Here is a 24,037-nt window from a genome sequence, read left to right as displayed (position 1 = left end):
AGAGGAACCATTTTGTCAAGTCCGCCAAAACAAAGTGGTCTTTCGCACTAATCCCAAAGTGGTATCTGCCTTTCACATCAATCAATCTGTGGCCAGATTCAGTGGCAAAACGAGCTCTACACAAATTAGCTGTTAAACTAGAATTATTGTATTACATACAAAGAACAAAACCATTTTGTAAAACTAAACAGCTCTTTGTGGCTTTTGCTCCACCACACAAAGGCAATCCTATTTCTAAATTGGGTATTGCTCGGTGGATAGTTAAATGTATTCAAGCATGCTATGCAAAAGCAAAGAGGACTTTACCAATACCCCCTAGGGCGCATTCCACCCGCAAACTAGGGGATACTTTGGCTTTCTTAGGAAACATTCGCATAGCTTACATCTGTAAAGCTGCAACATGGTCTACATCGCACGCATTCACCAAGCACTATTGTGTAGATGTGTTAGCGACACAACAAGCTAGTGCAGGCCAAGCAGTACTTAGAACACTCTTTCAGACCACTGCAACAGCTACAGGTTAGCCACCACTTTGGGAGAATACTGCTATATAGTCTTTGCAAAGCATCCGATATACAGTTTAGATGCCTCGAACAGATAATGTTACCCAGTAAGCATCTGTTCTTGGCATGTAGAACTGTAGACTTCACATGCGCCCACCCGCCTCCCGAGTTCCTATACCTGTTGCAGTTTTCTCTTACTTTATATACATACGCATGGACATCTGTATTCTACTCTTACTAACTCCATTCTCGCCATCTACGAGAAAAAAATCTAACTAGAGTCGATGCCCATGCGCACTATAACTGAAAGGAGGAGTCACCTACCTTGTGACTAGAAAGACTTCTTCGAAGATAACAAAGTGCAAACATCCGGACCCAACACTAGTTGGCAGGAGTATGCAAAGCATGTGAATCTACAGCTCTGCATGCCAAGAACAGATGCTTACTCGCTAAGTAACATTATCCTTCCTGATGTGTACTTGATGGGTTATTTCTGCAGGTTCTGATCTTAAGAATATTCCGAAGCTCCAGACTAGATCCAGCAGATTTCAAAGCAGTGCTCTTTGGTGCCGCTGGGTGTTTTTGAGGAGCTGCATGTTGGCCCTGTTTAACCTTGGAGATGACAGAACACAGCTGCATATAGTGACACCCTGGCATGATGGCATCAGTTCCTTTCTTTCTGCGCTTTCGAATGTGGATCTGTAGCTTTGCTCCCTTTTTAATATTTTTGACAAATCTTTCAAACTGAATTCCAGTGTGCAAGGCAACTATGTGCCCATCTCAAATGCCAGGGTTCAAACCATTCTGAGACTGCCATAAATAGATGTCTGTGAAGGACCCCTCAAGTTGTGCCTCTGGAGTGTGAATTAGAGCATGACTCCAAGCCATGTGAGGATTGTGTGCCTCCATGGACCCTAAGGCGATCCAGGTCTGGGAAGCAAAGCTGTACTTCGCAGAACATCAAAATAACCCACACAAGTCTCACTCCCATTCCGCCTCGATAGCACGGACCCCGTTCCCCCTCTCGAGGCTGAACCTGTGACAGGTCCTGCGAGCGGTCCAGGTTATCTGGTAACTCGAACTCTGATTCACAGCGGAAGCACAAAAAGTAGAAGCAGGACCCTACCCCATTCCCCTCTCTAATCTAATTTTCTAATTTTGAGCAACTGATCCCACAGTTGATCTAAGTGCGCTCTGAGGTCCCGAGGCATAGGTGACAGTACAGCAGGTTGACACCTTTAATAGGGTCCATGCTGTATGTTTTTGATCCTCTTTCGGTTCACTCTGGCATGCCTTTGAGCCCCCCATTGATCCACAGGGGCCTCCAGTCAGATTTCTGCCAGCAAATATTTCCTTATTGCATTTGAGCCCCTCAGACCAGTCTCGTTGTAAGGGAATAGCTCTTTTTGTATAGTCGCCCCTAACTTTTTGACTAATGCTGCTGGTTTTTTTTACCCCGAAAGTGCACGGAGCCCTGCTAACCAGACCTCGTTGCCAGTGCCCTGGCCCTAAAGTGTATGTCAGATTGGCTATAGCCAATTGGAAATGGGTAACCTGTCTGTAAGTCTCTAGTATGCAGTACCCTGGTACCCAGGGCATGTAAGTTAGAGGGGTACGTCAAGACTTGCAGCATTGTTGTGTAACCGTTGAGAAAACTATCCCTTTCAGTCATTTCTTCCAGGCTACGAAGCCTCCGTACTTTGACAAACTTGCTATATTATTTATACTTTCAGCTGCAATAGCAATGCAGCTAGTAAAACTGTTAAAAAAAATTAACCCATTTTATTGCATTAGTTATAGTTGGTCTTAGTATGTTTATCATGTATATGTCTGTTTTACAGCTCTCACAACAGCAACAACCTGCCTTCCTTCAACAACATCACACATGTCACATGGCCCAGTATCAACTCAGAATTTGGTAATGTCTTCATCTGGAGTAGGCGCAGATGGAAGTGTTACTTTAAGCCTAGCTGATACGCAAAGCATGCTTTCTGGGGGCCTTGATACAGTTTCACTTAATATTGCATCTCAGGTTAGTGTATATTTTGATATTCATGCATATTTGTTTTGCAATCATTATTTCTTTTTGCTGTCTCTGCATCGTTTGAAATATTTCAAAATGTTAAATTGGATCTTGATATCAGGATAAATCTTAATTTTCATCACTGCAAATAAACTATTGGTTCCATAGTGTCTCTTTAAAATGAATCATTCATGACTGTAATGTTCTACACCTACATTTCTGATAAAAGTTACATCCTAAGTCCAGGTTCAAACCTGGTGTGAAATGCTGTTGCGGTGCGGTGTCGTGTGGTGTAGTTAAATGCTGTTAGGGCTGCTTGTGAGGCACTTGTGTTCCTCAAAAAGGATTCTGGAGAAGTTCTTGTTCTCACTCTTCTCAAAGTCATGGGCTACTTCCCCTTCTGCACAGAAACCCTGTTACAAAAAGTATAAGAAACATTCCAGGTCCTCTTGGTCTTCAGAAATTTTTGAGGGGGGATCACAGTTAGGTGAAGAGATGAAAATTCACTTGTGAAATTTAAGGCATCATTTTCAAGAGTTTGTTTACTTCAAGTAAAGCATCCGAAAAAACAAAATACCAAGGGTACAAACATTTGAAGCAATTCATGATGGGAACCTTAAATAATCCAAATGTTTAAATGATATAGATAAACAAAACCCATTATACACTGAAAAAGGAGACCATAATTTAGCAATGTTGAGTAAGACATAATTTAATTGTGATAATTTTTTATGAAATAACTTGAAAATATTTCAATCACACTAAGACGAATGATCATGATGCAGCTTAACCAGTCCAGGTTCGAATACTCTCTACATGAGAATAATTTGGTGTACTTGGAACAATCACCACTGCTAAACAGTAAATGTATATTTGGAAACTGCAAAATGAACAAGTTGAATATGAAAGGTCAATCCCTAAGGCATTATTGACTCTTTTAGTGCCCAGATTCTTACACATGGAGTCCAACCATTTAATCCTCGTTGAGTAGAGTGAAAAAAAGAAAACAAAGCCCATAGTAGTTTTTGAAAGGATACTACATATACAAAGCCTTGAGCTAGATTAATCCCCCATTACACCGGATGACATTAAGTGTAATAGCAGATCTGTGCATCTTTGAAGATAATCAGATTTGCCATCGCCAACTTGGTCTCAAAGCGTCTCTTCATAGTACACTTTGTGGTTCTTGTGCATAAACACTCAACATATTAGTGGTTTCTACACAGCATACTTGAATATTGGATTAACTCTCTTCTAGTGCACCATGCAATGTTGTACTATGAGATATTCAGATTACACCCAAACATTGGATTATATAAACACCAAATCTATTGCCCATTGTGGTATTTTAATGCCATCATTTCACAGATTAAGGACTTTTTCAGGGGCCCAAAAATCTCAGTGGGAGAGTTTTATCCTCTATAGTAATTGAAGAGATCTTTTTGCAAATTGACGATCTCTCCATTTGAGCATGTACACAAATAGGTTACGTAGAAGACTAAAACCCTCGAGTATATATTCTGCACTTAAAGCAGCAGTTATTCAGTGTTGAAGATTTGAATGGTGATTCACAAGATCAATAAACATGTGTACTACCAAGTAACTTATTCCAGTCCGTTTTTACATTTGCATATTTTATGTTTAATATCGACATCTCATCACACAATTTAGCGAATTGTCTTATGTTCATGTCTTATAGGATCAGCAGTTTTCATCCCTCCTCTCTGATAATAGTCTATCCATTCCAAGTGCAACAAATTCGCAGCAAGTCATATTGGTGAGCCATCCAACAGAGCCCCGAGAAACAATGCCAAACAACACAGATCAGATAACTTATCAGGTACAGACTATATTTGTAGTGCCTCCTTATTAAAGATTAAAAAAACAATAGAACCATGTTTTCTTTCAGAGGCTGTGCTTTAGTTACAAATTTGTAGTTGAGTAGTCAATTGAGCAACTTTTGTTTGCATGTTTAAGTTCTATGGTTGTTGAGCATGGTGATGTGGAATATTATATTTCATGTGTTTTATGTTTCACACTGAAATTACCTCTAGAAACAGTTGCATCTGCACTTTTGCCTCAAAGTGTTATGCTTTCGAAACGCCAAAGATTTCTTTTGAAATGTTGATACTCTGTACTGAGACTTCAGGAAGATTGTGTTTTCTACAGCTGTGATTACTCAATGGGTACTTTCGTGTTACACCTTCTTTGAGCATACCACAGAGGGACCATGCTTAAAACATAATTCTAGTTGATACTTCTAACTTCAGATATCTAACATTTAAAATTTCCCCCGGCACCAGACTGGATCAGGAAGAGTTTTCAGCATAGTCCCAGTGCGCCAGTTGGTTGTACCGCGTGGCTTCTTATCGACTCCATTCTGCCTCGGGATTGACAGCTAGAGCCGCATTTAGGCGCCGATCTACCACACTGTCATTGTAGGAAAGTAGGATCTACTTCATGGTTACCCCCACTTTTTGCTGGTGTTACTCTGTTTTATGACTAGTATGACTGGAAACCTGCTCATCAGGACCCAGTCACTGTGCTTTCTCCCTAAATTGGACCATGGTAAGTACTTTGGTACCTTCCTAGTTGGCTACTGGTGTACCCTTCTAAGTCCCTAGTATATGGTACTTGGGTACCCAGGGCATAGGTACACCAGGGATCTCCATGGGCTACAGCATGTATTGTGCCACCCATGAGAGACCACTCAAACTGTGCTAACAGGCCTGCCTTGGCAGCCTGTGTAAGCTGGTGCTAGCACCACTTATGACAGATACACATTTTCTTAAATCTAAGGTCACTGCACTTAAAACCTATAATTCACCTGTTAGAAATAGGGGTCTCTAGTTGGCAAGGGTTTGCATCTTTGTTCAAATAGGGACCCTTCTTCCTAGTCAGCATAAGGGAGTTGCACTCCTAAAATAACGCCTGCTCAACCCCTTGGTAGCTTGGCACGAGCAGTCAGGCTTATCTTAGAGGCAGTGTGTAAAGCATTTGCACATAAGCAACATTAATACAGTGTAAGCACTACAAAAGGACACCACACCAGTTTAGAAAATATCCAATATTTTTACATACAGAAGACAAGATAAAAAACAATGAAAATCCACAATATAGTACTTAAAAATCTTCAGTTATCAAAATATGTTTCAAAAACAGTTCCTTGATGTCTATAGCTCGGTCCGGGGCTATCATGGCATCGTGAGCAAACAAATCCAAACAGTTCTGACTGACCGTGGCGTCGCGGGCCAGCTACGGTGTCGGGAAGACCCGCAAACAGTACCTTTTAGAAATGCAGGGCGTCGGCGACCTCTCGTTGAGCTTCCGAAAGCACGGCGACTGCAGGCGTCGGTTCCGGAGGTTGGTGCAGGAGTCGTCAGGGCCCTCGAGGTCACACGCAATGCAGATCGAATTCCTCTCTGTTAAATTCAGGAGCGCTGGCGTCGGTAGGTGTATGGTGCTGCGATGCGAAGTGCAGCAGTGCGGCGTGCGGGCCCTCAGGTCGCTGTGCGAGCAGCAGCTCGGTGGCGGCATCAGATGGCGTTGTCGGTGAGACCAGGGTCACGGTGCGAACTGAATGCGGTGCGTAGTAAATGCGGTGCTGGCATGTCATGGTGCAAGCAGCAGCGTCGTCATTGCTGAAGCGCTGTCTTCTGGACTTGATGGCGCCGGCATCCGTAGGCCAAGGCTGTGGTGTGGGATGAGGGCAGTGCGCCGTGTAACTTTACGAGCGGTGCCCTCGAACCACGGTGCAACCAGCGGCGTAGATATTGGCTTGGAGCAGGGTTGTCGGGGATACCAAGGCGTCGTCGTGAAGCGGTGCAGAGTTGCGGAGCCCGCAGGTCGTGGTGCGAGCAGCGGTTCGGTGGCGGTATCGGCAGGCGTCGTCGGAGAGACCAGGGTCGCGGTGCCTTCAGGACATGAAGTCGGCAGCGGCATCGTAGACTGCGTCGGGTTGCTTTTTCTTCTCTTGCAGCATAAAACACACAGTCCCCAGTGCTGAGGGCAGAAGAACTTGAAGTCTCTGCTGTTCCTGAGACTTCTTGAACAGGGGGCAAGCTCTACCTCAAGCCCTTGGAGCAACTCACAAAAATAGATTGCAGAAAGTTCAGTCCAGTCTTTTCACTGCCCAAGACAGAAGTAGCCACTGCAGGCCAATACAGCAAAGCACTCAGCAAAGTGGTAGTTCCTCCTCACAGCTTCTCCAGCTATTCTTCTTGGCAGTCTTCTTGGTCCAAAAGAGTTCTAAATTTCAGGGGTCTGGGTCCCAATATTTATACCACAAAATCCTTTGATCTCTGAAGGCAGAGGGTGTCTGTACCTGGCCAAAACCAGTTCTTCCCTCTCTGATGTGACTTCCTGGCAGGAGGTGGACGGCATTGTCAGAGGCAGGCTAGGCCCATTTGGGTGCAAGGAAATCTCCTCCCCCTACTGTAAATGCAGCCCAGGTCTATTCAGCCCTTTCCTAACCCACCTAGACTATCCGGGGCCACTCCTGCTCCCCAGCCCTGGTCGTTCAAAACTCAGACAGTCTGAATATGAACTAACCAACTCTGAATATTTCCGGTACCTACAGGTGCACCATGCCCTAACTTCAAACCTGCCCAAGGGGGAATCTCTCCCAGAGTCGTCACCGCTTGAAGACAGGTTGTTGGATGGCTACATGCCCACTAAAGTGGTCTCCCTCACTTATAAGAAACTGATCAATAACACGACCGAGCCTCTAGTCCAGACCAGGGGGCGGTGGGAGAGAGACGGATTAAAGCTTGACGAGGAGGAGTGGCGGGAGGCATTAGCATCCCCGAAAGAAGTTGCTATCTCTTCCAGACTCCGCCTGGTTTATCCTCTATTGGGTCTATGTGTCGGGGCCTAGGCTCATTAGCATGGGATTGGGCGTCTGATGGGTTGTGCAGGAGGCAGTGTGGACAAGAGGGAACTTTCATGCATATCATGTGGGAGTGCACACATATCCAGAGGTACTGGAAGGGGATACATTACTGTATGAATGAGGTGCTCTCGGCGGGTCTCCTGCCTGAAGCCAAACGTTGTCTGTTAAATGTCTGGGAGCCTACGGATCTAAATAGTAGGGGGAAAACCTGGGCCGCATTGGGTCTGATGGTGGCCAGGAGGAACATTGCCCGTCTGTGGGGCTCTGTAGTGTCGCCTATGTTGACTTCCTGGACGGCAGACATGAAATGGTGCATTCTTAGGGAAAAGACAGTGCATGTTGCTCGAGGGTGCCACAAAAAGTGTTCTGCAATTTGGAACAAATGAAATGTGTACAGAGGAAATATCTGTGTCCCACCTACTGTCCTCCCTCTAGACGAACCTATCACACCGTGAGTTCATACTTCCCTGATCTATTGTTCGGATTCATCATTGAATTGATGTCTATATATGTCGGAAATACTGTATATCATTCTGTAACAGGAAATGCGATTTACTCTCTATTTAATAAAAAGATTTAAAAAAAAAAAAAAAAAGAAAACAGACAGTCAATCCACAAACCCAGCAGAGGTGCACTGGATGGTTAGGCAAGAAAATACCTACTTTCTAAAAGTGGTATTTTCAAACACAGAATATAAAAATCATCCTCACTAAAAGATGCATCTTTAGATTCTGAGTTCAGGCATACTAAACTTGATTTTCCCTCGGCTAGTTATGTTTATAAGATGTTATAAACAAACTTACCATTCTGTCCTATGGGGAACAGGTAGTCTTGCAGTAGTGAAAAACGAAATGGGCTGTAATTCACTATCAGGACATGCCACACACACCAGGGCATGTCCTACCTTTCACATATATTGTGTAGGAGAGTAGGATCTTCTTCTTATGGTTACCCCCACTTTTTGCTGATGTTTCACTGTTTTTCGACTTTAGTCTGGCTGGGACCCTGCTATTCAGGGCCCCAGCCTAGCTGCTTCCTTTATAAATTGATTGCATGTACTTTAGGTACACTCCAGATTGGATTCTGGGGTACCCTTATAAGTCCCTAGTATATGGTATACTAATGTACCCAGGGCATAGGTGTGAGAAGTTGGCCTGATATATGCTGTCCACTAGTTATAGTGGGCACCTTGCACCAGTCCAAACAACCCCTTATTGATGATAGGTTAAAGACAACCTTTATTGAAAGCTATCCCAGTGGTAGCTATGGAGAGCAGACTTCAGGCATATATATATATATATATATATATATATATATATATATATATATATATATATATATATATATATATATATATATATATTCACTTAAAAAAACCATAGGTTTCACACATGTTATAGTTAGGTGGACATTTCACTCGTAAAAAACCAATGAAATTGCCCCGTTATAGTTAGTTCAGATAACTATAACTCGCGCGCCCGCAATCCACTGCTCATGACGTCACATATTACATCACTGATGACATCATCCTTTTCGCGCGAGATATAGAATGGCTGCATGGAAACATGTCGTGTTTGGTGTCAAACATCTTGAAATCATACCCCCACACCAGTAACTGGTGTGGGAGGTATGATTCCACCCTACTAGAGGGAGAAACATGACAGCACCGGTATACCCGGTACCAGCTTAACCAGACCCTGGCATCACAAAATGGATGCTGGGAGCCACAGACACGAGTCTGCCCTCCTGCTGTTGGACGCAACTCCTGCAGGGGTGGCCTGGACAATAGGTTTCCTGTCACAGGGAGGTGTAACCACCTCCCAGACAGGCTTTAGTGTATGGGGGCTGGGTGGGTGCACTCTGAGAGTGCTTTGATGTCTGCACTGGAGGCACATTTGGTGTCCCTGTGCATAGTCCAGCTCAAACCGGTTGCAGGGGCTTCCAGCCCCTGCTCTGGCACGAAACTGGACAAAGGAAATGGGTGTAGCCACCCCTCTTTCCCGACCCTCCCATAGGTGCGTCCCCAGAGTTTGTCCCACCCCTTCCTTGGGTATAAAGTAGGATCCCCTGGCTACAGAACTTTAGTTTTACCTGGACAAAACTCTGCTACAGAATCCCAGAACTTCTACTATCTACACGACGTTGGATGACCGAAGAATCTCCCTTGGAGTAAAGGAGTTACTCCCCTGAAGGCAGGCACCAAAGACGCATCTGTCCGGTTTGCATCGACGCTGCTCCCGAAGGACACCGACGATTTTGCAACACAGGAGGTTGGTTTCCAAGCTTTCCGAGGCTAATCCGTGCTCTCAGCAACTCGGAGATCCAAAGCCCTTGTGGGGACCATGCAACCTGAACCCCTGGACACCGTGACCATTTGTAGCAGCACATGCTTCTTGGCGATCCCTGAGGCTGTGCTTTGGGCTACTTGTAGTCCAGACCCTGAGCAGTGATTCCACCGAAGATTGCTGGCCTACATTCCTCGAGTGACCCGTGGGCTGGTATCTAGTGATTCCTCTCGAGGTCCTTTCGCGATCCCTTGTCCGTCGACTTGTGGGTCCCTGAGAAGGGTACTTTTACTTTCAACAGGCTTTCCTGGTTGCTCCAGACGTGCCCTGACTCTCCTTCGCTTGGGGAGTCCACAGGACCTTGCTGGTCCACACCGAAGCCATTTTCTTCTCACCGTGTGGGTTGCAGTTGCCAAGGCTTGTTGGTCTCCAATCCAGAAACTGACCCCCCCAGCACTCGACATCCTTTGTGGGACAGCTCGCCTGAGGACTGTGGTCGTCGTCGACGCCTCCTGGTCCCTGTGGCAGTGGAGTCGAGCTTCACCTCTTCGCACCTGAAACACCCAACATCGGTGGGCATTTGTCTGTCGTGCCCCTGGTCACTGGCAAGTGACCCAGCCTCTGTCCCCTCTGCTTTCAGGTTCTTCACATATTCGATCCAGGCTTGGATCACTCCGGACACTTCTCCTTTCCACAGCAGCAGCACTTTGTAGCACATCGCCATTGAAATCAACTACGATTCCGGACACCATTTGACACCTATGTACCCGGCTTCCCTGGGTGAGGTAACACGAGTACTCCGGTGCTCCCGTGGGTGCTGGCCCAAGAACCCCCCAAGTCTAAAGGGGTTTGCTCAAAGTGCTCTTCTAAGTGTTCTTAATATTTAAAATTCCAACTGCTACTTTCCTATCGAATTGTACAGGGCTCGCGGCTGTGTTCTCACACTGCACACGTCCCCGTGGGTCTCCTGTGTCTCTACCTTGGGTGGTTCCTTGGGGTCCCAGCGATTCTACGTGCTCTAGGCACTGTGTGTAGTCAAGTCGTGGTTCTTATACCACTTACTTAATATATAGTTTGGTCTCCCCCTGGGGCCCATTGTATATTGTGCTATTTACTGTCGTTTAATAACTGTATTATTGTGTGCCTTGCTCTCTAACTTCATAAAGAGGTTAGTAGAGAGTGTTTAGAAGTAAATACATATATTTTATATATATATATACCTTGTGTGGTTCTCCTTTCATTTAGTTATTCAGGAGGTTATAATCTGGTAAGCCAAGCTGCTTTACACTCCTTCAAGACTTAGCCTGAAGGCTGCTCTCCATAGCTACCACTAGGATAGCTTTCAATAAAGGTTGTCTTAAACCTATTCATCAATAAGGGTTGCTTGGACTGGTACAAGGTGCTCACTATAACTAGTGGACAGCATATGTGAGAAGTTGGCCTGATATGTAGTGCTCACTATTCTAGTGATCACTGTGTATCATTCCAAACAACCCTTTTTGATGATTGGTTGTAAGTCAACCTTATAGACCAGCTATCCTAGTAGCGTGGATACGAGCAGTCTTAGGCTAAACTCTAGAGGGCGTGTTAAGCCAGCTGTTTACCATCACATATACCCCTTGAACACCAAGTGAAAGGACACCACACAAGTTGTTATGAAAATAAAGGATATTTATTTATAACAAGACTACCCTGGCTCTTTATGAGTCAGGGAGCTAAGCACAATACAAAACTTTTAGGAAAATACTTCTGGTTGCACAATTTACACAAATGCCCGAGGGCACGAAACCATTACACTGCAAGTGGAAGGGGGGAAGTTTTAGGAAGTCTAAAGTGACTGATTCCGGAGTGATCCGATCAGTGGGACTAAACGTAAAAGGAACTGGACACTTGTAAAGCGAACCTGCGATGGAGCACCGAAATGCTCGAGTTACCTAGCCCAGAGGCTGCGGCTGTGGAATGTTCGGCAAGATGTCGGAAGTCCTCGTTGTAGTCTCAGGAGCCTGAAAGAAGAGTTGCTGGCAGGCGACCAGTGTCGATGTTCAGCGAGATCCAAACCTGGATCGGTGATGAAGGAAACCTGAAAGCAGAGGGGACTCAGTTCTCAACCGCTAGCCAGCGATCGTGTGGGCACCAGGAGGGTACCGGCTGAAGTCACCTCGACCAGGTGAGTGGATGACGTCGGACTCGGCTGTTCCTCGGACCAGGAGGCGCGGCGGCGACCAGGATGGAGGGCGAGCTGTCCCACGCAGGTGTCTGCTGTCGATGATACTGGGCCCAGGAATGGGGCAGCGGATCTTGGCAGTGGCAAGCCCACGTGGTGGAGTCAAGATGGCGTCTGGAGTGGACCAGGAGGGTCCGTGGTACTCCTCTGTGGAAGGGGAGCAAGAGCCAGTCTGGGGCAACCAGACTAGTGATGAAACAAACGTGGTGCGTCGTGAAGAGGGCCACAAGCCGGTCGGCAAGTGGTCGAACAACGCGGTGAACAGCAAGGAGCGGAAGGGCCCCCACGCAGATCTTGGGGATGCTGGGGAGGCAGACTTCGGTGCTGGAGCTGCTCAGGGTTAGGGCTTCTCAAACCCTAGGTGCACTCACTCGAGGGTCCCTCGGTGGGCGTGCTTAGATAAGCGTCGGGCAGGTTCTGAAGATAGCCGGTCCCGCAGGTCTCGTCACACCTACGACTCTCATCTGAGCTGATGAGGGAGGTAAAAGGTCAGAGATGGCAGGGAACTCTGGTCTCGTCGAGCTGGGCAGTCTTGATCCGTAGGAGAGACTTACAGCAAACCGCAAGCGCTTAGGTGGTGCCTGCTGGTGCAGGGTGGCTACTCCTTAGCCACAAGGGAGAGTCTTCCGAAATAGTCAAGAGTTCCTTTCGTGGAAAGTAGTTCAAGATTCAGAATTATCCAAATTGGGAAGGGGACTCGCTCCTACCTTTATTCTAAGAAAAGGGGCTGGCCCGTGACTAGGTTCTACCTATGGGTGGAGCCAGGAGGGGGGTGGTTACACCCCTATCCTTTGTCCGGCTTCGCCCCAGCTCAGGGGCTGGTGTGCCCCCGAAACTGGTTTGAGCCGGGCTATGCACAGTGAGCACCGGGGTGCCACTGGCAATCACCTTCCTTTCAGCCCTGCCTACCTGGGATACACAAACCCTGTCTGGGATGGTGCTAACACCGCCCTCGACAGGAAACCCTTTGTCCAAGCTCCCCTCGCTGGAAGGTCTCCCAGCAGCAGGAGGTCAGACTTGTGTCTGGTGGCAGCATCCATTTTGTGATGCTGAGGCTTGAGTCAACTTTAACCGGGGTTCAAGGTTACTTCCATGTCGTGCCCCTCTAAAAGGGGGGAATGCTAACCCCATCGCCAGAACTGGCGAGGTGTTCGTATTCCCATTCGTATGACACCTTACTCGACATGTGTAGGTGATGCGATGCCAAAGTTAGCAAATAACCGCGAGGATTATAATGCATTTAAAAGTAGTTGGCCCGCGTCACCATGGAACGGCTATTAGGACTTGGTTCCGCAAGCCGTCGACGGGCTCAGCTCGCGCCAGAGCACCGTCCCACATGATTCCCTGCACTCTGCCTTCAGGATTGATAAGGCCTGCCATAGGAGTGACTGATAGGAATCCATGTGTCCATTTTAGGGTTAGGTGTAGGAATACTACACCTATAGCAACGGGTGATTACACCACGTTGCCCCAGCTGTCGTGCAGCCAGTTGTGTCAGATTTGGGCGGCCATTCCAGGGGTGGCATAATACATGCTGCAGCCCCTGGTAGGCCCTGGGTACACCGATGCCCTGGATACCTGTGGTATGCTGAGACAGGGACTGACAAGGCGGCCCAGTTCCAATTGGTGGATGCACCTAATGTACATGTGTTTAATTTCGAGAGAGAACAGCTAGGCTGTGGGTCTGATTGGCAGGCCCACAGCTGGGGAAAGTCATAAACCAATGAAGCAAAAGCAAAAAATCTGGGTGATCATAGGATTGCAGACCCTACTCTCCTACAGCATATACCAGGCCAACTTCTCACACACTGCACCCTGCCCACAGGGGTACCTTTGGCCTACCTTAGGAGTAACTGACATGTAAGAATAGAGAAGGTTAGGGCCTGGCAAGTGTGTGCACTTGCCCGGTCGACATGGCAGTACGAGACTGCACACCGGCTCTACAATGGCAGGCCAGAGTTACATTTACGGGCTGCAAGGGTGGGTGGCAATATCCAGTGCTGCAGCCCACTACCAGCATTTGATTTACAGGCCCTGGCACATGCAGTGGACTTTACTAGGGACTGACATATAAATCAAACAGGCCAATCATGGAAACACCAATCCATAACGCATTTTACCACAGGAGCACTTGCACTTTACCACTGATCAGCAGTGAGAAAAGTGTGCAGAAACACTTAGCCAGCACAAACGAAGTCAAAACCGGGAGGTCAGAAAGCAAAAACTCAGGGGAAACACGCCAAAAGATGCCAAGTCTAACACATTTCCCCTCCAGCTGAAAGTAGGGAGAACTACCCACCCTTCTGGGAGTTCTCTTCACTAAGGCAGAAGAACCTGGACAGACCATCTGCATTGGCGTGTTCTGTGCCAGGACGGTGTTCCACCGTAAAGTCCATTCCCTGTAGGGAGGTGGACCACCTCAGCAGTTTTGGGTTCTCACCCCTCATTTGCATCAACCATCTGAGGGGCCTATGGTCGGTCTGAACCTGGAAGTGAGTCCCAAACAGGTAGGGCCTCAGCTTCTTCAGTGCCCAGACCACAGCGAAAGCTTCCCTTTCTATGGCACTCCAACTCTGTTTCCTGGGAAGTAGTCTCCTGCTAAGGAAGACTACAGGCTGGTCTAGGCCCTCTTCGTTCAGTTGTGAGAGCACTGTTCCCACACCATGCTCTGAAGCGTCAGTCTGCACGACTAATTCCTTGGAGAAGTCGGGTGCCTTGAGCACGGGTGCCGTGTACATGCCGTGTACCCTTCAGGGCATCAAAAGCCTTCTGGCAGGACTCTGTCCAGATCACCTTCTTGGGCTGCTACCTGGAGGTCCGCTCTTTCAAGGGGGCAACAATGGTGCCATAGCCCTTAGCAAACCTCCTGTAGTACCCGGTGAGACCTAAGAAGGCTCTCACCTCGGTCTGGGTCTTGGGGGGGCGCCCAAGCCAGAATGGTGTCGATCTTGGGTTGTAGGGGCGCCACCTGTCCGCTTCTTACCTGTTGTCCCAAGTACACCACAGAACCCTGCACGATCTGGCTCTTGCTGGCCTTGATCGTGAGGCCTGCCCTCTGCAGAGCCCGTAACACTTCACCGAGGTGTTGCAAGTGCTCTTCCCAGCTGGAACTGGGAACTGAACACTGCGATGTCATCCAGGTAGGCGGCACCGAAATCCTCCAGTCCAGCCAACACCTGGTTGACCAACCTCTGAAAGGTGACAGGGGCATTCTTCAACCCAAAGGGCATCACCCGGAACTGGTAACGTCCTTCTGGGTTTGAGAATGCTGACCTCTCCTTGGCCCCATCGGTTAAAGCAATCTGCCAGTACCCAGATGTTAAATCAAACGTGCTGAGGAACTTGGCAGCTCCCAACCGATCAATGAGCTCATCAGCTCTGGGGATGGGGTGCGTGTCAGTCCTGGTGAAGGCATTGAGCCCACGGTAGTCCACACAAAACAGCAGTTCTGGAGTGGCACCGGGTGCAGCAGCCTTTGAGACCAAGACTACTGGGCTGGCCTAAGGACTGTTGGAAGGCCCGATCACCCCTAACGCCAACATCTTAGAGACCACCTCTTTGATGCTGGCCTTGACCCGGTCAATCAGCCTGTAAATCTTGTGCTTCACAGGAGGGCTGTCACCGGTGTCCACGTCATGGGCACACCTATGAGTAACACCAGGGGTCAGAGAGAACAGTGGGGCAAACCGTCCCAACAACTGGTGACAGTCCCCCTGCTGCTCTAGGGTCAGTGTAGGGGAGAGAATCACACCTTCCACTGACCCATCATGCTCCTTGGTAGACAGGAGGTCAAGGAGAGGTTCACTCTCCTCTTCCATCCCATCATCTGTCGCCAAGAGTATGCTCACTTCGGACCTCTCGAAGTGGGGTTTGAGGCGGTTCATGTGGAGGACCCTCAAAGGGTTCCTAGGAGCCCGCAAATCCACAACGTAGGTGACATCACTTTTGCTCTCCACCACCTCAAACGGCCCTGTCCACTTGTCCTGCAAGGCGCAAGGTTCCACTGGGAGCATGACCCACACTTTTTGCCCAGGTTGAAATTCGACCAGAGTGGTATTCTGGTCATACCACTTCTTCATTTCTTCCTGGCTTGCTTCCAGATTCGCCTGAACGAGTTTCCTGAAGCGGGCAGTTTGGTTTATGAAGGTCAGCATGTAACTAAACACATCCTGGGGAGTTTTTTTGGGAGCTGCCTCCCAGCCTTCCTTCACCAAACTCAGAGGTCCTCTCACAGGGTGACCATACAGAAGTTCAAAAGGACCGAACCCAAGAGACTTCTGTGGCACCTCCCTGTACCCAGAGAGAAGGCATGGCAAGAGGACGTCCCACTTACGCCTCATGGGTTCGGTTAGACCCTTAATCATGCCCTTCAAGGTCTGGTTAAACCTTTCCACCAGACTGTTACCTTGTGGGTGATAAGGAGTGGAGAACTTGTAGGTTACACCACACTCCTTCCACAGGATGTCATATACTTGGGTATGAAATTGGTCCCCCTGTCAGAAACCACCTCTCTGGGGAACCCCACGCGGGAAAAGATTCCCATTAACGCTCGACCCACCACTGGCGCCGTCGTCGTTCTGAGAGTGATTGCCTCCGGGTTCCGGGTGGCATGGTCCACCAAGTGTAGGATGTACCTGTTGCCCATGGCTGTCTTGGGATCCAGTGGCCCCACAATGTCCATCCCTACACTTTCAAAGGGTGTTCCAACAACTGGAAAAGGTTGGAAAGGAGCTTTGACCTTCCTTCCAGTCTTAGCACTTGCCTGGCAAGTTTGGCAAGACCTGCAATGTTCATCTTGACTGCCTTTGCATTTGGGGCACGAAGAAGTGGGTGACAAGCCTGTCAAAGGTCTTGTCCTTCCCCAAATGTCCTGCCAAAGGCACGTCATGAGCCAGACCCAGTAGGAAGGTACTGAAGCACTGGGGTACCACCAGCACACAGGCTGACCCAGGCTCAGCGGCCTTAGGCTCACTGTACAGGAGACCATTCTCCCAGTAGATCTAATGTGATCTGGAATGATCACCAGCTGCCTGGTCTGTAGCCTGCCGCCTCAAACCCTCTAGAGAAGGGCACTCTTTCTGTTCCTTGCAGAATTCCTCCCTGGTGGGACCGCCTTCTTGCTGCCAATGGTTCAGCTCAGAGATGTCCCCCAGTTTGGCTACCTGCTCCCCTGTAGGCACTAGGGCGCCCCCCTCAAGGTCCGCCTACTCCCGGTCCGTGGGAACATCAGGGTCCGGTTTCCCGCGACCCTTGCCCTTTCTCTTGGCAGGGACATGGGCCACTGTTTCTGGCTCTTGATCACCCTTTCTGGCCGCCATTGACTGAGTGGACACGCATGCAAACTCTGGCAACCCAAGCGAGACCTGAGCTCCATAAGGACTGCTCTAGGTCATTACCTAGCAGACAATTTACAGGCATGGAAGGTTCACAACCACCCTCAAGGGACCTGAGACCCCCCACCACACACACTTGAAGGGAACCGGCGCCACCATACACTGGCGCTTTGAATTATCCACAGCAATTACTTGGTGGAATGCCCCGGTGACTACCTGCTCCTCAGAGACTAGGTGACACTGTACTGCGGTCACAGTGGCTTCAGTATCTCTGAGAGCCTCTACCCTTTTCCCATTGATGGTCTCCCAGGTGCTGTATTACTTTGTGTTAGGGGCACCTGGTTTCCTGGGACCATCTCACTGTCCCCTAGTGAGACAAGGGTCATTTCTGCGGGATCCCCACCCTCCTGTGGGTACTCCACCTCCCCAAGAGCTACATTAGCCAACACCTTGGACTGCACACTGATGGGTGGCTGTGCCCCCTTAGGGCACTTGTGGTCCCCCTTCATGTGACCCACCGGATTGCAAGCAAAACACTTGTGGGGGCCGGTCTCAGCAGGTTTTCCTGAAGAGACCCATTGTTTCTTTTCTCCAGGGGGATGGGAACCTTTACCCTGGGTATTAGTTTGGGGCCCTTTAGAGAACTCCTGTGCTTTACCCTTCCCCCCCCCCCCCCCTTTTCTGCTGGGGACCCTGCCCACCTTTGGCTGAGTCTCCCCAAACGCTTTCTTGTGGACCCTGGTACTCACCCAGCGGTCCTCCTCCATAGCAAGCTTCCTGGGGTCAGTCAACTTACTATCAACTAGGTGCTTGGGCAGATCTACTGAACATAGACTAGACAAGTGCTCCCATGCAATCAATTTGTAGAGCCCCTGAAAATCTGTCACTTTACTGCCCTTCACCCAGCCATCCAGTGACCGCCAAAACACATCTACACATTCCAACCAAGTGTTGGCATCAGACTTGAACTGATCCCTGTACTTTTCATGAGTAAGACCATACCTAGTGAGAAGGACGTCCTTCATGTCGGTATAGGTGAGGTGATACCCCTGCCCCAAAGCTATTAAAGTATCCCTGGCTTCTTCTGGAAAGAGAGGCCACAATCCTGCTCCCCAATTCTCCTCAGGGACCCCATTCATGTGTATCGCTGCCTCGTAACCCTGAAACCACCTTTGCATGTCATCCCTGTTCTTGAATTCCTTGCCTACATTCTTAGGGATGTGCACAATTCTGTCTGCCTGTCTTGACGGGTTGCTGCCACCATCTGAGCTGGCTCTACTCCTCTGATTCAGCTTCCTTATCCTTATCTCATGATCGAACATTATCCTTTTCTCCTCCATAGCTAACTTAATCTTCTCCAGTTCGACTTAAACTCTCTTTGCTTCCCGCCTGTCCTCCAGCTCCTGGGGACAGGCCACTGCTGCCTGGCCTGGAGGGTTCCCCCCCTCCCAAAAGCACATTCACCCTAGGAGCAGGCTCCTCCGCCTCTCTACTTAGATCACCAGACTGCTCGCTGGCATGTCTGGCTGCTACCCAGGCCCTCAGCGCCTTTTGTAGCTCCTCCTTCCTAGTGAGGCCTCTGACTTGGACTTTTAGGTTTTTGCACATCGCTTTCAATTCCCTAACACTGTAGGATCCCCACCTATCCTCCTCAAAGGCAACTTCCAGGATGCAACAGATGATGCTCTTGATTCCGGCATGATGAAGTAGCAAGTTCAAACTGGCAAGATCAAAAATAGGCTAAAAAGAAAAGGAAACAGTATGTGGCGTGTAATGGTCTGCGATATGGTAGTAGTGCATGCTAATCACTGTACGTGCAAACGCAAGTCCTATCCTCACCACTGACAACCAATGTTAGAAATGGGGTCTCTAGTTGGCAAGGGTTCGCACCTTTGCCCAAATAGGGACCTTCTTCCTAGTAAAGATAAGGGAGTTACACTCCTAAAATAACCCCTGCTCACCCCCTTGGTAGCTTGGCACGAGCAGTCAGGCTTATCTTAGAGGCAGTGTGTAAAGCATTTTCACATAACTAACAGTAATACAGTTTAAGCACTACAAAAGCACACCACACCAGTTTAGAAAAATATCCAATTTTTTTTATATACTTAAGACAAGACCAATCTTCAGTTATCAAAATATGCTTAGAAAACTGTTTCTTGATGTCGATAGCTCCGCCCGGGGCTGTCACGGCTTCGTGAGCAAACAAATCCAAACAGTTCTGGCTGACCGCAGCGTCGCGGGTCAGCTACGGTGTCGGGAAGACCCGCAAACAGTACCTTTTAGAAATGCAGGGCGTCGGCGACCTCTCGTTTGACTTCCGAAAGCACGTCGTCCGCAGGCGTCGGTTCCGGAGGTGGGTGCAGAAGTCGTCGGGGCCCTCGAGGTCACACGCGTTGCAGATCGAACTCCTCTCTGTTGAAGTCCGGAGCGCAGGCGTCGGGTGCTGCAGTGCAAAGTGCAGCAGTGCGGCGTGCAGTGCCCTCAGGTCGCTGTGTGGGCAGCAGCATCAGATGGCGTCATCGGTGAGACCAGGGTTGCAGTGCGAAGTGAATGCGGTGCTTGTCGTGGTGCTGGCAGGTCGCAGCGCAAGCAGCGGCGTTGTCATAGCTGAAGCGATGTCGCCTGGAGTTGATGGCGTCGGTAGGCCAAGACTGCGGTGCGGGATGAGGGCAGTGCGTCGTGTAACTTTACGAGCGGTGCCCTTGAACCACGGTGCAAGCAGCGACGTAGATTTTGGTGTGGAGCGGCGGCGGCGTGAAGCGAGGCGATGCGTAGTGCGGTGTCCGCAGGTCGCAATGTGAGCAGCGGCTCGGTGGCGGTGTCAGCAGCAGGCGGCGGTGAGAGCAGGGTCGCGGTGCGACGTGGCGGTGGTACCCTCTGCGGTGCCTTTAGGACATGAAGTCGGCAGCGGCGTCATAGACGTTGTCTGGTTGCGTTTTTATCTGTTGCAGCACAAAACACACAGTCCCCAGTGCTGAGGGCAGAAGAACTTGAAGTCTTTGCTGTTCCTGAGACTTCTTGAACAGGGGGCAAGCTCTCAGAGAAACTCACAAAAATAGATTGCAGAAAGTTCAGTCCAGTCATTTCACTGCCCAAGACAGAAGTAGCCACTGCAGGTCAACACAGCAAAGCACTCAGCAAAGTGGTAGTTCCTCCTCACAGCTTCTACAGCTCTTCTTCTTGGCAGTCTTCTTGGTCCAAAAGAGTTCTACATTTCAGGGATCTGGGCCCCCATATTTATACCCCAAAATTCTTTGATCTCTGAAGGCAGAGTGCCTGTACCTGGCCAAAACCAGTTTTGCCCTCTCTGTTGTGACTTCCTGGCAGGAGGTGGAGACGGCGTTGTCAGAGGCAGACTAGGCCCATTTGGGTGCAAGGAAATCTCCTCCCCCTACTCTAAATGCAGCCCAGGTCTATTGAGCCCTTTCCTGACCCACCTAGACTATCCGGAGTCACTCCTGCTCCCCAGCCCTGGTCGTTCAAAACCCAGACAGTCAATCCACAAAGCCAGCAGAGGCACACTGGATGGTTAGGCAAAAAAATACCTACTTTCTAAAAGTGGTATTTTCAAACACAGAATGTAAAAATCATCCTCACTAAAAGATGCATCAGTTCAGGCATACTAAACTGGATGTTCCTACCTGGTTCCCAGGGCTAGTTATTTTTATCAGATGTTATAAACAAACTTCCCATGGGGGTGGGGGGTGGGGGGGGGGGGACAGGTAGCCTTGCAATAGTGAAAAACGAAATGGGCTGTAATTCACTATCAGGACATGCCACACACACACCAGGGCATGTCCTACCTTTCACATACACTGCACCCTGCACACAGGGGTACCTTGGGCCTACCTTAGGAGTGACTGACATGTAAGAAAAGGGACGGTTAGGGCCTAGCAAGTGTGTTCACTTGCCCAGTCGACATGGCAGTACCAGACTGCACACTGACTCTGCAATGGCAGGCCAGAGTTACATTTACGGGCTGCTAGGGTGGGTGGCACAATCCAGTGATGCAGCCCACCAACAGCATTTGATTTACAGGCCCTGGCACATGCAGTGCACTTTACTAGGGACTGACACACAAATCAAACAGGCCAATCATGGAAACACCAATCCATAACGCATTTTACCACAGGAGCACCTGCACTTTACCACTGATCAGCCATGAGAAAAGTGAGCAGAAACGCTAAGCCAGCACAAACAGAGTCAAAACCAGGGGGTCAGAAAGCAAAAAGTCAGGGGAAACACGCCAAAAGATGCCAAGTCTAACATCACCCCTAAGGTAGGTCTTTCAATCCTGAAGGCAGGGTGCTAGGTTATAAGTGTGAGGGTGCCCTGCACTAGCAGGACACCCACTACAAACCCCTGAGTTGATTCTTCAGGCTTTGTAAGTGCGGTCAGCCATTTGGATACATATAGTGGCAATGCGTATTTACGCAATGGCTAACTATATACTGGCTGTGGCGAACCTGGGCTTGATGGGGTATGATTCCAAAATGTTTGATACCAAACACCTCTACCAGTGTTGGAGGTATGATTCCATGTAACAGGGAGCTCCTCCGGGAAGCCCCCATTCCTCCCTGTAACAGCCTTCCAGGGTCTGCCAGCAAGCTAGTGCTGCTGCCGACCCTAGAACCGATTCTACCCTCCTGCTGCTGAGCTCGAGCAGGGGATGGTAGAACAATAGATTTCCTGTCATAGGGAGGCATAGCATTTTTCCCAAGCTCTCCATTTCTTGTAGTTTTGTTTGATACTGTTGTTGCGAAGTTGCCAGCTGAAGATGACTACTCCTAGGAAGTCGGGATTCAAGCCTTGCAGGGAGTGCAGGGGTCAGATGTCCATCACTGACCCGCATGAAGATGGTTTGGTGTGCCTGTTCTCGGATCACGACGTTCACACCTGCACTTCATGTAAGTGAATGAATCCGAAGGCCTTGAAGTAGAGGGAGGACAAGTTATTCATGGCCAAGGATCAGAAGAAGGATCGCGGAGATCTCCGACCTAGTCAGTGTTGCCGGCGCCTTATACTTCGAAATCTTCCAGCTTAAGAAGCAGCAGCACCATGGTTCTCGGCATCGTTCTTCTAAGGATGCGACTCTGAAGGATGCGACTCCAAAGTCTATGTCTCCGAGTCCAAGACGCAACCGTAAGGATGAGATTTTTCTAACTCCTTCTCCAGGGGGGTCTCCGTCTCCGAGTTATGTTACTCCTCTGTCTCTGAGGAATGTTTCTTCTGCACCGGCACCTAGATCTCATACTCCTCCAGCTCCCACACTGAGAGCAACGACTCCACAACCGAAGCCGAATTTGGGTGCCTCCACAAACGGCTCCAGGGCCCTTTGTTCCAGATTCTTATCCTGCATTCCCGACTCTGGCATCGGATCCATCGCATTTCTTAAAAGCCAAATTTGGTATTTTTGCAAGGGCTGCAAATCCATCTGGTGCTCCGGCTGGCCCCATGGGTCCACTAGCTTACTCTCAGCGAGGGTTTCCCCCTTATTTTACACAGGTGTTATTTATGCCTGTGAGTTGGTCTCTACGTTCACTAAGGTTGCTGGCGCTGTCACGTTTTCCGGAGGGTCGTGCTCCGTTGGATGGTTATTCTCCGGCGCATCCTGATCAGAACTGGCGCCAGTACATCCTCAACCGGTTTCAAACCCTGTTCCCTTGGATCCTCTGATGATGCTGGTACTGAAATCACTGACGCCGGTTCCAAGATGAGGTCTCAGAGAGAGTCTCAGAGGATATTTGAGGAAGAAGATTATCTTGAGGAGCAGGAAGGGGCAGAAGAAGGGGAAATTGTAGACTTGACCCCGGATTTAAATGTTTGCAAGAGGCAAGTGGCCTACATACTTCTCCTGAATGGGAATTTGCATCACCTAAGGGCTTACCACCACCTGAAGTGACTTCGTATCATACGGTGATTAGAAAAGCTGTGGACCTTTTAGAATTGCTGCTGCCTACATCTGAACTGAAATCAAATATTCTTAGAGGTGCGGCATTCATCTACCTCTGCTTCGGAACCATTTCTGCCCTTCAATGAGGCCTTAACGGAACCTATTTTGGATGTTTGGCAGAAGACCGTGTCCTCCCCTGCGGTTTCCAAGACAGTGGCTAGGAGGTTCAAGCATCCAGCTTGTGTGCCCACCCTTCACAAGGAAAGCTTGGTCGTTCAGGCCTCTTACTCTTCTAAGCTGCTGGCAGGGTCTTTCCCATCTGCGCTTGCTTATAGGGAGTCCAAACGTATGGATCAATCGGCCAAGAAAGTTTTTCTCATCAGGGAGTATGGCCCCGAAATCCACGAATGCCACATGTCTCTTGGGTCGTTACATCCATGCCCTCATGGACTTAGTCAAGGAGGTTGTACCGAAATTGCCTACGAAGGTTCAAGGGCATTTTTCTGAACTATTGTCTGATGCCCAGGCGGTTGCTCTTCAGGTAATTCAATCCGCCCTGGACTCGGCAGACTCTGTAGCCAGGGCAATGGGATCTTCCATAGCGAAAAGAAGGCATGCCTTGTAACGGGGTTGAGGCTTTTCACCTGGTGTTCAGGATTTGCCGGATTTGACCTTTGATGGGTCGCGTTTGGTTGGGGCTAATGCGGATTCTGTTCTGCAGCGTTTCGAAGACAGGTAAGCTACAGCAAGGTCCTTGGGGCTTTAGACTCCGCTCAAGGACTATACATCTTATCGCATATTTTGTGGTTTTGCGAGGAACTTGTCTTTTTGCGAAAAACAGTTGCAGCAGCAGACAAATCATCTGTATAGTTCCTACAAGGGAAT

The 24,037-nt window shown here is 48.9% G+C and overlaps 1 protein-coding gene across 3 annotated transcripts in view; it reads left to right on the top strand.

Moving 5' to 3' along the window:
* ZNF236 (zinc finger protein 236) overlaps positions 1-24,037 on the top strand; it is a 1,017,074-nt gene that overhangs the window by 763,220 nt on the left and 229,817 nt on the right. For all 3 annotated transcript variants that reach the window (XM_085606997.1, XM_085606996.1, XM_085606998.1), the window contains exons 27-28: positions 2,345-2,535; positions 4,226-4,366. In XM_085606997.1, the coding sequence (XP_085463123.1) occupies positions 2,345-2,535; positions 4,226-4,366 (332 nt within the window). The remainder of the gene's footprint in view (positions 1-2,344; positions 2,536-4,225; positions 4,367-24,037) is intronic.

The sequence above is a fragment of the Triturus cristatus genome, chromosome 5_2, assembly GCF_964204655.1.
Source record: "Triturus cristatus chromosome 5_2, aTriCri1.1, whole genome shotgun sequence".
NCBI lineage: Eukaryota > Metazoa > Chordata > Amphibia > Caudata > Salamandridae > Triturus > Triturus cristatus.
Note: the sequence above shows the minus strand (reverse complement) of the source record. Positions and strands in the feature narration are given on the sequence as shown.